We start from the raw sequence: 14,567 nt of genomic DNA on the forward strand, positions 1-14,567 counted from the left end.
ATGCCTTTGCATCCATATTTATTCTGTTCGTGAGTCTTGCATTATAACCAACCGATGACGGCTAAGGCCAAAATGCATATAAATAAAAACGCATATAAGTTCTATAAATATATTGTCAACGTATCGGGGAATCCACCACATTTGGCAGGCATTCCCCACCTCTTGATTACTCATCGCCTGCTAAGGTTAGCCCTTTCATATCGACCACTATAAGTAGCTAAAATGGAAATGCCGAGTTGAGGCAGGCTTCGCCAAATGTCCAGTGAATGAGTTTTGCATATCATTGGCATGCAAACTAAGTAGTGAATTTTGTAAGCAGGGCATATACGTTTCAGGTGCATAAAATTATCTAGCAATTAGCATTGATGACTTAAGGCGAGAAGCTCCTCAAATGTGGGTTTACCTAACCACTTTACGCAGTTGGCCACTTTTAAGACTTAGTAATACATCTTCGAATATAGCTTCTTTAATAAAATATCTAAATAATTGTATTTGCTTTGGTACTTTTGTTTTTGAAAAAAGTATGTAATGTGTGCTGTTTTTTTACTGTTTTAATGTTTTGAAGTGATCACTACTTAAAAAAGTATTTTTTTTTAGCAATAACATATTGCCATAAAGATGGCACATTTAATCTTGAATTTAAATACTTTTACCAACTAATTAGCATTAAAATGATAAACGAACTAAAATCCATAGTTAAGCACAAGACTAGTAGCTAGTGATTCCAACCTCTGTTTCTTTAATAGTCAATTTATAATTCTTAGCCTTTGCAATTTATTTTGGAATGATTAGCGTGCTGTGAAGACAACCAATTGATTGACAGCCCAAAAAAAAAAAAATCCAAAACGCCGGGGAATTTTTCGCAGTCTTCTAGACAGGTGTGTATAAACAAAGACGATCCCTCGAAAAACATACACTTCAAGCATCACACAAAAGCTTTTCTACGAGAAAAGCTCCTCTCCAAGAGCTGCGATCATCGAATGGGTCTTGAAATACGCTCAGTTTCTTCGCAAATTTCAACCGGAACGGACGTATTGATCTCGGGTTCTCATTGGATCTTGCGTGGAACCAAGGATAGGTGTCAAATTCCCGAATGATTGCCAGCGATTTGTTTGTTTTGAGCGACGCGTAAACAAAGTGACATGATGAGGCCCCAATTAGCAACCATGGCCATTGTCATGGTGCTGGCTACGATCTGCGGTTTCGGCACTGGTTCCGTGCTGGAAGTTCCCGGAGTCACCCAGGCACCACCACTCCCACCTCGTAACCTCCGAAGCAACCAGACGCGGTCGCGCATGCCCAGCAACTTCCGAGTGCGTTATACAGTGAAAACACAGCGGACGATCGCAAGAATGAACGTTACTTGTATAATAAGATAGTAAACCCAAAATATATATATCTAAATGCATTTGGTATATAAAATGTTACTAAAATATAAACTGTGTAGTGCCAGGAACATTCAATTTGAATATCAGAAATAAAAAACGACTTAGTGATTCATTAAAGTCTCGCGATTGGTAAATTTGAATTGCTGATTATAAGAGACAAACGCTATAAATACCATATGTTGAAACGAAAACATAGCAGAAACGAAAAGCGATAAATATAAAATAAATGAGCTAAAAGCTTCGAACAAGTGTTTTCAAGTGACATAAGCAACATTAAAAAGTGGCTGTAAAGAAATACAAGAAAAATAAAATAAATGAACCCTTTGTTTGAAATGCAAAAACCTATTTAGCATAATGTGATGTTTGCTCTCTCGATCGTCCACTGTATTGTGAATTTTAAACTTGGCGACTGGCTGCTGACTTTTAACCAGCAGGTTTCGTTTTTGGCCAGAACAAGTTCAATGCGCTGGCCTCGTGTTTGGCTTAATGTATCGTCTTCCTTTCTTTTTATTTTTATGCCAACATCCAGAGTATTGCGAGCACCACAAGTGTTCCCAGATGCGACTACAAGGAGCTCATGACCAATCTGCACGATCGCATTGGCATCTTGGTGACCTTGGACGAGGACCAGCGCCATCGCCTGGAAGTCATCGATAAGAAGTGAGAACTGGTTTGACATAGACAGATCATATGAAATTTTTCCGTAAAACCGGTAGAGCAAAAAACGCGTATCAATACCTCTTCGGGAATTTTTTTGTGACACAGCGACTTTTTTGGCAGACAAATTATATATTTAATGATGCGCAATCCGTTGCCAATATAATTGTAGTTCTTATATGAAGTGATTGTTGTTTTTGGGTCAAATTTATGGCTATAGATTCGCAGAATTTCGCTGTTGATTTTCCCACGCATCCGGAAAGTGTTTATAGATGAAATCCCATCGTTTTGCTTGTTTGCTTAATACATTTTTTTCTTTGTTGCCCTTAATCGGTAATTTTTTACGATCGTTTGAAAACAGAAATCTACAAATAGGAAGCCCTAGCTGATTAAAGAGCGCTATAATAAAAACAGAAATATAACTAAGAGCTTTATCATCTTCTCAGCCCAAGGAATATCGTTTAAGTGGGTCACTTCGAAAGCTATAATAGCTTCGTTATCGTTTTTTATTTATTAACCATTTATATAACATTTTTTTTAGATTGGATCAGCTTGTGGAAAGCAGTTCAGCCCGCATGGAATCGATGAAGGCGCAGCAATTGGACTTTCTGCAGCGACTGGACAGTTTTGAGCACATCCAGCGACTTTCGAGGAGCACTCTAGATGAGCTCAAAGGTGAAACCGATCAGGTTTTCGGTCCGCGCAATATCAGGGAGCTAAAACACAAGCTTAGAAATCGCATGAAAATGAAGGGTAACATAATAGAAATGTCGATGTTGTGCTGTTGTATTGTGTTTGTCTCTCTGGTTGCTTGCTCCACATTGAAAACCAACATTTTGATAATCTCAATTCTTTTCCGGCAGATATCTCGCGCAATGTGCGCGATGTTTCGCAGCAACAGTATCCCAGCTCGGGAACTGGTGCATTTAACGAATCCAACTTGAACGTCTCAAGTCGTCTGGATGCCTTAGCCACCCTCTTGACTTCCACTGCGCTCAGTGTCAGATCGGTGCAGATTGAAGTGGCCAATCTTTCACGCGCCATTAGGTCAGTACAAATATACTATTAATATTATTAATACAAAATATAATGAATCTAAACTTTCTATCTTTCAGGCGCCAAAGCCGTTTGATCCAGGGAAAAGGTTTGAAATCGCCAGGAGATCAGACTTCAATATTCTATGGGCCACCTGGATTAAATGGACCAGCAGCTACACGGCAGTTGCAAACTAGTTGTGCCTATTCCTTCCTTGCCAAACATGGAATTCTAAAAATCCAGCTCACACCCGAATCGGAATCCTTCTACGTGTCCTGCGATGAGGATTGGACTGTTATTCTGAGCCGCAGCTCCGATGATGTGAGCTTCGAACGCGGCTGGCTGGATTATCGCGATGGCTTTGGAAATCTGGCCGGGGACTTCTTCATTGGTCTTAACAAACTGCATGCCCTCACTTCATCGGCCCTGCACGAACTAAGGATTGTGATGGAGGACTTTTCGGGCAACGTGGCGTATGCGGGATATTCGTTGTTTGCCATTGGCAGCGAAAAGGAACTATATCCGCTCGTTCTGCTGGGCAAGTTCCAGGATAATTTGAATCCATCAGCTGGTGATTCATTATCCTATCATGCCGGAGCTAAGTTCAGCACTGTGGATCAGGATAATGACAACTGCCCCGAGTGCAATTGTGCGCTGAAACACAAGGGCGCTGGGTGGTTTAATAACTGCGCAAAGAGCAACTTATTCGGTGAATACATCACGCAGAACATTGGCCAAGATGTAGAAACTGGGATGTGGTGGGATACGTTTTCAGGACAGAACTCGCTGAAAAGGGTTCGTTGGCTGATTCGTCCCGTTTTCGAAGGATCAGATGATGCCAGGCGATAGGATATCCATTTCCTACTTGCGTCTCCGAAATCAGGGATAACCCACAACCGATTGCTTGCATTTTAACCCTAGCTTTAGCTTTGAATCTCGTTGTGCGTGTGTGTGTAATATTTATGGAAAATTACTTAATGCCTAGATAATACAGTAAATTTACGAGTACTCACCTGAACGTACGTCATCTCTGGCAGGTTTTCCCTAATCGATCGATTAGTGGAACGCATGCTATATTTTGGGTATAAATAGGGAAGGTTTCGATGGCATCTCTAGTTATTCGCGTGGGTAATGTGGATTACTTTAGACATGGCCAAGACCAGCTTATGCCTGGTACCGATTCTCTGCCAATTTTTGGGACTACAAGCCGCTCTGCTGGACTCCCTGCTCAATCAGAGTACCATCTACTATCTGAAATCTTCAGGGGATGTGGCCTTGGAGAATGTGGATCAGTTGGCCTCTGTGGAGTCTGTCAAGTTGATTGTGCACGGTTATCTGGGATCTCGCACACATGGCTCTATCATGCCTCTGAGAAATGGTGAGAACTCACAGAGAAAAATTTTCTTTCAAATGATAGATATCTAATCTCTTTGATAATCCAACAATCGGGAAGCCTATACTGCCCAGGGATATGAGAATGTTTTGGTGGCTGACTGGGGTCCTGTGGCCAATCTAGATTATCCCAGCTCGCGCTTGGCTGTGAAGAAAGTGTCTAGCATTCTAGCCAAACTATTGGAAGAATTTCTTCAGCGACATGGAATCTCCTTAGAAAGAGTTCATGTCATAGGACACAGCTTGGGAGCTCACATCGCAGGACGAATTGGGCGTTACTTCAATGGATCCTTGGGCAGAGTTACGGGCTTGGATCCAGCTCTTCCCCTTTTTTCAAGCCGTTCGGATGACAGTTTGCACTCTAATGCCGCTCTATTCGTGGATGTGATTCACACGGACTATCCTTTGTTTGGGGACATTCGTCCTCGGGGAACGGTGGACTTCTATCCTAATTTTGGACTTGCTCCACAACCAGGATGCGAAAATGTGGATGTTGTTGCAGCCAGTAAGCTACTCCACGAAGCTTGTAAGCTCGATTTTGTTTATATACTTATTGTTTTTATTATTTTGTATACTTTTAATTGTCAGATAGTTGCAGTCACAATCGTGCTGTCATGTTTTTCGCCGAATCAGTTGGAATGCCTGAGAATTTTCCAGCGATTTCCTGCAGCTTGGCGGCCATTAAAAGTAGGCGTGTTGAGGACTGCCTAAGGGAAAAATCAAAAGCTGGTACAGAAAACTCAAATCAATATCAAACTGTTTTTATGGGCGAACATGTTAACCGCAGGTTAGTTTCCATTTTTAATACAATTACTCTAAATTTATTGTTAAATTTCTTACTAGCGCCACCTTGTACTATTTTTTGGAAACTAATGGAGCGCCACCATACGGCCAGGGCAGGAACTCACATTTCTGAGTTTTCTTTGACATTTAGGTATAGATGGCGGTAATAGCCCGAAAAAATGTATTGCCTCAGAAATAGATGGCGCCAATTAGCCACCTATGAAGGAATTGACCCATATTCTTTAAACATTTTCAAAATTTCTAAAAAAAAATCCACTGCTTTGAAATAATTTTAAATTTTAAACAAACAACCTTGTTTTTATAAGTTTTGTTTTTAGACTTGTAACATTATTGCGCTTTAAGGAGACATAAGATACGCTTAGCCTTTCTAAAACATAAATTGAGTCTTGTTAAACCTCACTCCCCTTCCAATAGCTACCCATTTTTTATTTCACTTATTTTCTGCTCAATCAGCAAATGAATTTCAATTAGCTGCGACCATCATCCTTATTAGAACCTGCAATCAAAAGTTCCGCAAGCGCAACGGCTCATAAATCACATCCATTTTATGAATGAAGAGAAGAAACAGTTCCCCTCTTCGGGATTCTTCGGATACTCGGATTCTGCGGATCACTGCAGACCCGGGGGTTATTTATGGGCCAATAACTTTACAACTAAACGCTCATCTACATTTAATGGCGATAATTTTTGACGCAATTCGAGAGGCAGACACGTCGGCGGTCTCGCTCCTCCTCCTCCTTCTTCATCTTGGATGGGATCCTAACCTGCAGAGGAGTTGGCCTACAAACAAGAGGAAGCAACCGCAGAAGATAAGGCAAAACACTTGACACCTCGGCCTCGGTGGTGCGGTGGTTCGGTGGCTTGGGGATTCGGTGGTTCAGTGCTGCTTGGGCCCCACTTTTGTTTCCTTCGCGCTGCCAGCGGGCAAATACACTTGAAATATACATATATACATCATTGGCGATAGAAATTCCTAAACCTTTTTAATCTTTTATTTACTGTTCTCAGTTTCGATTAGTTTCGATTTTTATTACTACTTAAAAAACCTTTTAATATTTTAAAGAAATTCTTATTACAAAAAATGATTTAATGTCAGAAAAATAAATTTCTCTAAAGTTTAAAATTTCAAAAACATGACTTGATTATTTTCTCGCAGTGTAGAGAATGCGTGAGGTAAGTGTATAGAAGGTGAGGCCAATAAAAAGAACACCAATGAGAATACGTAAACAAAGGCAGCGATCGTAAATTCCTGGCTAAGAGGCAAGTGCCACTAAAAGGAGTTGGAATGCTGTAAATTTGGGGATTTCGAGATGGCAACAGCTGGCTGTCGATCGGATATCCACCGAAAACACAAGCTGAAGGTGGGTGGCACAGGTGGTTGCTGCAGGTGGTTCTGGTGGCTCTGGTGGATCAAGTGGTTCAGTGGTTCAGTGGTCGGGAATCACCCTTCGTTCAAGTCGAGCATAGATCATTGCATCATGCCACAAATCGATTTCAGGCTTCATTACCCCCTCTATGCACAGGAAACTCCCGCACTTCGAGCCAAGCTTTTGCTTTGTTTTTCCCCAGCTTTTCCATGGTGAAAATCCAGCAAGTTAGCCGCTCTATTGATGCTCGGTCAACCAGCGAGTTTCTGTTTTCCGCTGATGTTTGCTGAACGTTTTTTTTTTCTTTGTTTACCGAGTGCCGCGCGCCAAAGTCTGGACTATTTTTTTATTTTTTTTTTATTTGGGATTTTGCTCTTCTCATATGCGTTCTCAATATTTCCATCATTTCCCTTGACGCATTTTTCCCATTTCCTCAGCAGTTCGCTTTTTTGTTCCGCCACCACCACCTTCCTTCCCTGAAATTTGTGTCATGCGTTGGCTTTTCCTGTCCGCCACTCGTTTTGCTTTTTTCTTTGGCTTTAATTTCTGTTTGCTGGGAAAGTAAAACAAAGCGAGAGTTGTTGACTTTTGATTCTGGTGATGGCTGAATGGTTGGGTGCCTTGTGGGTGGGGGTCGTCGCGGGTTAAGCGGGGTTAAGGGGCTCTTGGCCAGGAGGGCTCTTCGGCGGGTACGTGCCAATGACCAATGTTCCGCTCTAATTCATATGCAATATGAGCTCGGGAATTGCTATTAGGGGTATAAGGTAAAGTTATTACCAGAATTTGGAAATTTAAAAGTTATAGAAGAAGACCAACGTCTTGCTTCTCTTATAAGTCCTTCAAATAGGTATAAAACTGCATGCTTAACTAAAAATGAATTTGTTAATAAACCAATTTTTTTTATCCTTTTCACTGTCTGCCCGGAATGCGTAACTCCCGCTGTCGTGCTTTAACTTATATAATTCCTCACATGTTTTGACACATTTCTTAATGGCACCCCACACACGGACACTCGTCCAAAGACACAGGTAAAAAAAGGTGGAAAAAAAGGAGCCCAAAGGCAAAAGGCAAGACAAAATGAACATATGCAAACACAAAGCCGAGGAGACAAGAAGAGAAATGATATTGTAATTGGCAATCGTTGTTGTGCATAAATCACATGCATAAATTTCCGACCTGAAGGCATATTCTACAAAGGCGAAAGACCCCTACCACTACCCCATATCCTTGTCCCTCTGCAGCACCTTCCCTGCACACAACGTCGTTAGTTGAACTCGAATGTTTTCCAATTGGAAAATTTTTCATTAACTAATTGAACATTTTATGGCCGCCAAGGAGGGGGAATGGAAGCGCGGCAGGATATGCAAGGAGTCGCGGCGAGAGGGGCTACAATGGCGCCAATATTGAATGGCAAACAGAAAGGAAAACCCCAGCCCCCATTTTCCCACTTTCCCATTTTCCCACTCTCCAGCTTTGCAGCTCTCAAAAAAACAGGCCATGGCAAGACAATGAACGGACAATGTTAGACCGTTGGACAGCCAGGACACGAAAGGACGATGGCCCAAATGGGCAAACAAACACACACACAGAGGAACATCGAGCTGACATCCTGGTGGTTGTGGTGTAGGTGTGTGTAAGTGTGTGGTGTATCTGTGTGTGGCCACAATAATTTACGAGCACACGCTTCGCTTCCGTTTTACAGATACTTAGATACTTTTTGACTTTTGGGGAGTATTTGGTTTGCTATGGGCTTTAGCTTAACGAAGGGTATTTCCCTGTTCGTATCAATGAAATGTAGAAAAACCAATGAGCTAATAAATGTATATTACTAATTCAATATAATATTCCAAGGTTCTTAGAGTACATTTTTCTATTTTATTATTTAAATATCTAATAGTATTTACGCATTTGCTTTTATGAATATTCAAATACCGATTTATTGTTATTTTTTTCGCCATATATCAGTTCCAATGTGCCCTTGTGGCGCCAATTTATTGAACTATTGTAAAAATTTGAATATTTTTTTTAACATATTTATGGTTTATATTTATTGTACTGACACCTTGGCGTATCGTTACATTTGCGTAAGTAAAATATATGAAAATTTTCCACGAATTTCCAGACGTCATAAGGTATTCCCTTGGTTCATCAATATGGCGACGGAGGTTGCGTTCTCCCTTTAATATACAAATAAAGTAGGAAATTTGCATAACTGTCTGGTCTGGTTTTGGACTGGGTGTCTTCTTCGGTGTTCCCAACCGACTCTCCTCCACCTCCCACCCTCTAGACGCCCTTTCCATTATCCTGGCGGATATTAAACATTAGCGCGTGCTGGACACATCCTCGGCCACCCGACGACTCCTGCCACCAGAAATAATTAAGGTGAAAATTGCTGTCGACACGCGAAGCCCAAACGAATCGAGAAGGGCACAAAGGTAAGAAGCCAAACTGAAAACTGAGGCAAAAACCAAAAACTGAAAATACATTTTTTTGTTTTCGGCTCAGAGACTCTGAGAAATGACCACAAAAAATGAGAGAAAAAAGCAGCTGATAAAGCGAACGATTGGAGATGACTAATGAAACCTATTAGCCCTGTGACAGATGAGTTAAAGACGCTGGGAGCTGTGACCGCGATGATGGATAAGCTCATTAAAGACAAAGGCCCCGGGATCATTACCGATCATTCGGTAGCGGCTCCTTCTATGCTGACCACCGGATTAATTGAAATCCGCCGGTGGTCAAGCATTTTCCCCCCGCCAAAAGTCAAAGTGATAAGCTCATTTCTGACATTTTCTTTATCAGTCTAGTGGAGTCGAATCAATCAAGTCAGCAGACTGAGTCCATTCACGGCATTTGTGGGCACTCGGAAATTCCACTGGCGCTTCAAAGGCCTCGGCATCCGCTGGTTGAGGAAGAAACTCCGGCCATAATCGACGGGCTTCAGTCTCCTCGCGTAGCCCTCTGGCAGATCATCCACATGGCAACTGATCTGCAGATACTCCTGGGAGTCGTCCACCATCAGTTTCTCTATGGAGCACTTTCGGGGGATTAAGAAACAATCAAATTACTTTGGGGGCCTAGCTCACATTATCTGCCAGATGCACAAAGTCGTCTTGGATCTCCTGAATTGCCTGACGGTGATTGGCCAAAACGGCTGCTTAAATCAAATGAACATATAAACATAAAATATAGCAATACAATTTTGTTGGTTCTCCAAAACTTACGCTCCTTTAGACTTATGAAACTGTCGATTACACGCAGACTTAGAAAGGATAATGCGATGATGAGCAGCATGAGGCAGCGCCGTGAATTTGGACTCATTTTGGAATTTCGTTAATCGGAGACTCAAGACTGATTGTCTATTGAGTGAAAATGTAGGCACTAAAAACCAGGCCCCTCAGACGAAATCAAGTTAAAATATTATTAATAGCAAGTGGTAAGTTGGAGAAGCAAGTGTAAAAAGGTAACTCAGATTATGAAATGTTTGCATTTATAGTATTGACAACTGCTAAATTTTTCTACTTAGACTATTATCACTGTTTCAAATGAATATATAAAGAATATTTCACTGTTTTTCTCCAGAAATCCATTCCTATCAAAGTTGGGAGATCCCATAAAAACCAAATGATTTTAGGGCGAATTGGCGCTAATCAAAACTTCTCGGCTTTTGCTCCAGGGCTGGTAAACTTTTCCAATTGGCCATAAAAATCGACAGAAAATCGTTTGACAAAGAGCATCGTAAACGACAAATAAACAAATAGATAAGACAGACAGTTTATAAGCACTTTTCAACAAACGAAGTAAACAAATAGAAAACGCAGGCCCTTATATGGAAATTTGGCCAGAATTTGGGTTCACCAAACAAGTTTCATAATTTGCATGTCGCATTCGAAGAAAAGTTCTCGGCATTGATAAACTTTTCCGATTCGCCATAAAAATCGATAGAAAAGCCTATGGAAATTTTCGGCTTCTCGTTATTTGTTGCTGTTTGCGCCTGCTTTCTGTGTCAGTGCCGAATATCGAATATCATCGCATAATGCCTGAAGTCTGAAGTCTGGCCGATGTCTGCGATGTCTGACGTGTGCTGGTGGGTTTCTGGGTTTGGCCAGATTATTGTTACTTTTATGATTTAATTTCACACGAATTTATATTATTTCGGTGCAATTGTTTTGTGCGTCGTCGCATTTATGGTGTATCAGTTGTTTATGGTCTATGAGTTTTGGCCAAGGCAAAATGTTCGGAGAGATTTCACAATCCAAAAACTTAAAACCAAAAACCCAGAGACTTGTTAGCCCAATTAATAATTATTATGAGTGGCCGTAGTTAGGGGGGATGATGAAGCCTTTGGTGTGGGAGGCCTTGGCTTTCTCTGCATCTGCCCACAGCAGAGATTTAATTAATTGCTGCGTAAAATTAATTTCATTTCAATTGTGCAGTCGCATCATTAGCAGTTCGTACCCCCCGAAAATAGTTGCGACCCAAAACCTGCTGAGTAAGCAATAATATCGTTTGTAAGTTGCCCCCATGCCATCGAGATCCCCAAACCATCCAGCAACTCTCAAGTGCCATATCGTTTTTACTTCGCTTTGAGTGGGCTTGAAAGGTGATTAACGCGATCATAGAAATGATGTTGGAGGAGTACCGCACTGGGGGCTCATCTTTCCAACACCTGAAGTGGTACAGGGAAACGGGAATTTAATGAAGCACTGCACTGGGAGAAAATCTTAGCCGAAATGCTTATCAATCTATCATCGGTCGGTTGAAATAAGGGACCTGTATAGCTTTGTGACTAAAGGTTGTATAAACATTTTCGAAGTAGTATAATAACAGATAAAATACTACGATTTTTGTCGTAAAATCTTATTTGCCCAGAAACTGAAAGCTAGAGAACAAATAGGTAACTCTACATTGTGGCAAATAATGGCATAATTACTATCAATAATAATAAAAATGTTTCGAGACCTCTATGACAATTTCGTTAAGCAGCAAAGGATGAAACTTTAGATAGTACTGGGGGGTTATTGGGATATAAATGACAGAAAAGAATTTTATTGTTGATTTGTTTATTTCAAAGGAAATTGAAATCACGCAACTAGAGCGTTTTCCTTAATAGCTACGAAAAGGTTGTGGATTAAGATGATATAATGCAGTTTTTTCTCGCTGTGCATTAGATCGTTAGATGCTTAGATCATGACTCTTTCTTTCTGCGCTTGCGCACGCGCTAAATGTCAAAAAAAAGTGCCCATGAAGCTCGGGAAGAATCAGCCGCCTGCTGTTCGCCGCTCTCCCCCATGCCACGCCCCCCGCCCTCACCAGAAAGTGACACGCCCTCAGGCGGGCCGCCCACTTGGAACATGTCGAATCATTCATTCAACGCAACGAAATGGAGGCACCGAGGTGTTGAAAGGCGAGAGGCGAGGGGCGAAAACCGAATCACAAAATACAAAAACCGAAATCCAAAAGGCATTTTGTGTGCATTTGTAATTTGTGGAGCTGCAGCACACAGCACAGTGCTGTCATTATTTTCTGTAACATTTAGCAAAATCATTAATAATTGTTGCCGCCGCTGCAGCGACACAGATACGCACTTAAAAATTGTCAGACGACAGCGACTATGCCGTGGTGTTAACTTGATTAGCATTCGCATAAATTTCGCAGTTGCATCTTGGCCGGGATTTGCATAGAATGCACATTTTGTGGCCCCCGATTATTCGGATTAACTAAAATGTTTCTGATCTTGATAGCTGGAGTTAGATGGAATTCGTGGTGGCCCTGCCCCAATTCCAATTCCAATTCCCCTGGCTGAGATTTCAATTACCCTCGCATTATGCAAACAAATAAATTCAAGCGATAAGGTTAAGCCGAAGAAATTATGAAAATATTTCCCAGAAAATGCACAGACAAAACAAATTGCCGCGTAATCTCTGGGTACCACGCACTCGACAGAAATAACAACCAACAATCCAGGTTGACAATACACGGCCCGAATAAATCGGAATCATTTGGGAACTTGTCCTTCTTTTATCGGCAAGTGCCGCCAAGTGGAATCAATCAAGCGGAGAACCATTTCCTTGGAGGCTCTCAGATCGTGTTTTTCATTTCATACCGATTCCGAAGCGTGACAATATTTTGGCCACAATTCAAACGAACTGATCTCGAGGGTCTTCGCTGGGTAATTAATCATGTCGAGCTGGCCGATAAGTTCTGCTCGGTCGAGTGCAGTGAATTTCGGGCTGCGAGTCCTCGGATCTTTCGACTTATAACAGGTAGTGCCCTTCGACATCGATCTTTGTGTGAGGTAAGAGCCGAAACAGGGGCTGCAATAAATCCCGGAGATATCGCTGGCGGGAAAATCAATTACGCTGCAAGGATGTGCGCCTCCAATTTGAATATTTATGGTGAACTGATCGCATCTCGACATAAAAGCGCCAAATTTGATACATTACAGGTTTTGTTTAAGGAGTTTTGGGGAAAACGTGAGTAAGGAGAATACAAATATGACACTTTATAAGCTGATAAGTGTCATATTTGTATTCTCCTTACTCACGTTTGTAAGAGGTGTAAATGTAATGTAAGTTGATAGAACAATGAAATAGTGATTTTTATAAAAAAAAGGTGTTTTTTGGCCATATAAATCGATAAAATCATCCAAATGTGGAAATTTATACCTTTTTGTGCTTCTAAATCTATCCTTAAAATAAACAAAAATCAATTTACATGGAAATTTGAAAAAAATTTTGTTTCATTTTTTGCAAATTTTGATGATGGTACCCCTTACAAAAAAATCAAAATTTCGAAAAAAAAATTTTCTTTCATTTTTTCTAAAAGTTGATTTGGGTTGTTACTTCAGGTTGTTTGGTGCATAAAACAGTGTTTCTTTTAACTATAAGTCTGATTTTGACTTAGTTATAGCAAAAAAACGGACAAAAAACGCGTATTTTTGTGAAATCCTTTCTATTCTTTCTTATAAGTGATTTTTGTCATTAGCTTGAGCTTGAGCGATATTTTGTAAGTTACTAAGTTAATTATTATTATTTTCAGCTATTTAAAAAATGCCATGGATATTCTAAAGCCCCTCAATCATAGTATGCATATTTATATCCCCAGAGCGTGCATATCTTCACACTCGACCGCTTCATTCTAGGCCAAATGCGTTATAAATTGGCTGGCATTTGTCAACCGGCGAACGGAGTCAAGTACGGGCTTGGAAATGTGTCTTTGGCATATCTCACGGATGCCGAACGTAAGACAAGCAGCTCGAGAGCAAACAAAAGCGCGAAGACAAACAAATTCGAATGTATCTGAGTATCTCGGCTTGTATCTGCAGACGTCTGCGGTGGCATTAATGGCAAATTTGCACGAAGTCAATAGCGAAAGCCGGGGAATACGACAGTCAATTATCGGTGGCGTCGAATATGGACGAATGTATCTGCGAGTGTAGATACGTAGATACATTCGTATCTGACTACGAATGTTGATGTTTTTGTTATTGTTTTTGTTTTTCCACCTGCGTGTGGTGTTGGTGCTGTTGTTTTTTCCACTTACTGCCACCGTGTACGCAAAAGTGGCTCGCTCTCTCTCTTTCTAACCGCATGCCCCGTCCCGCTCACTCGTTGTATCTTGTATCTGGTGTCTCTCGCTCATTTTGTCGACCGCCGATTGGCTGGCTTTTGAGTCTGCGCCGCTTTCCGGAGAGGCCACACCTCTAAAAACCACCTCAGAAAACCACGTTTGCGTGTTATTCCAGATACTTTTGGCCCACCACCCCCCTGCCCACAACCATTTCCCCCCCCCGCGCGGAAAACATAAACTTGTGGCTCCCTAATGGCCAAAAAAAAGAAAAAAGGGAGCCAGGGGGATGGAGCGAAATGAAAATGGCTTTTATGTGTGGCGTGCGTTGGGGTAATTTTATGATTCAGGGAAT

The 14,567-nt window shown here is 41.3% G+C and overlaps 3 protein-coding genes across 6 annotated transcripts; 2 read left to right on the forward strand and 1 right to left on the reverse strand.

Moving 5' to 3' along the window:
- Nucleotides 1-992: 992 nt before the first annotated feature.
- Nucleotides 993-4,088, forward strand: LOC6532834 (fibrinogen C domain-containing protein 1). 2 transcript variants are annotated; one of them, XM_015194148.3, is made up of 5 exons: nucleotides 993-1,313; nucleotides 1,918-2,048; nucleotides 2,587-2,798; nucleotides 2,909-3,092; nucleotides 3,161-4,088. In XM_015194148.3, the coding sequence occupies exons 1-5, from the start codon at nucleotides 1,143-1,145 to the stop codon at nucleotides 3,927-3,929; spliced, it is 1,467 nt and encodes a 488-aa protein (XP_015049634.1). In that variant the 5' UTR covers nucleotides 993-1,142; the 3' UTR covers nucleotides 3,930-4,088. The 2 variants fall into 2 exon arrangements, with proteins under 2 accessions (XP_015049634.1, XP_002093571.1); XM_002093535.4 differs by having other exon boundaries at nucleotides 995-1,313; nucleotides 2,587-2,720.
- Nucleotides 4,089-4,191: 103 nt separating this feature from the next.
- Nucleotides 4,192-5,689, forward strand: LOC6532835 (lipase member H-A). 2 transcript variants are annotated; one of them, XM_015194149.2, is made up of 4 exons: nucleotides 4,192-4,458; nucleotides 4,534-4,977; nucleotides 5,061-5,259; nucleotides 5,316-5,689. In XM_015194149.2, the coding sequence occupies exons 1-4, from the start codon at nucleotides 4,212-4,214 to the stop codon at nucleotides 5,386-5,388; spliced, it is 963 nt and encodes a 320-aa protein (XP_015049635.2). In that variant the 5' UTR covers nucleotides 4,192-4,211; the 3' UTR covers nucleotides 5,389-5,689. The 2 variants fall into 2 exon arrangements, with proteins under 2 accessions (XP_015049635.2, XP_002093572.3); XM_002093536.3 differs by having other exon boundaries at nucleotides 4,193-4,458; nucleotides 4,534-4,998.
- Nucleotides 5,690-9,420: 3,731 nt separating this feature from the next.
- LOC6532836 lies at nucleotides 9,421-10,086 on the reverse strand. Of its 2 annotated transcripts, none has more exons than XM_002093537.4 (3): nucleotides 9,868-10,086; nucleotides 9,730-9,800; nucleotides 9,421-9,680 (listed from the first exon to the last, which is right to left on the reverse strand). In XM_002093537.4, the coding sequence occupies exons 1-3, from the start codon at nucleotides 9,962-9,964 to the stop codon at nucleotides 9,465-9,467; spliced, it is 384 nt and encodes a 127-aa protein (XP_002093573.1). In that variant the 5' UTR covers nucleotides 9,965-10,086; the 3' UTR covers nucleotides 9,421-9,464. The 2 variants fall into 2 exon arrangements, with proteins under 2 accessions (XP_002093573.1, XP_015049637.1); XM_015194151.3 differs by having other exon boundaries at nucleotides 9,730-9,797; nucleotides 9,868-10,081.
- Between the last annotated feature and the right edge of the window lie 4,481 nt (nucleotides 10,087-14,567).

The sequence above is a fragment of the Drosophila yakuba genome, chromosome 3L (genome assembly GCF_016746365.2).
Source record: "Drosophila yakuba strain Tai18E2 chromosome 3L, Prin_Dyak_Tai18E2_2.1, whole genome shotgun sequence".
NCBI lineage: Eukaryota > Metazoa > Arthropoda > Insecta > Diptera > Drosophilidae > Drosophila > Drosophila yakuba.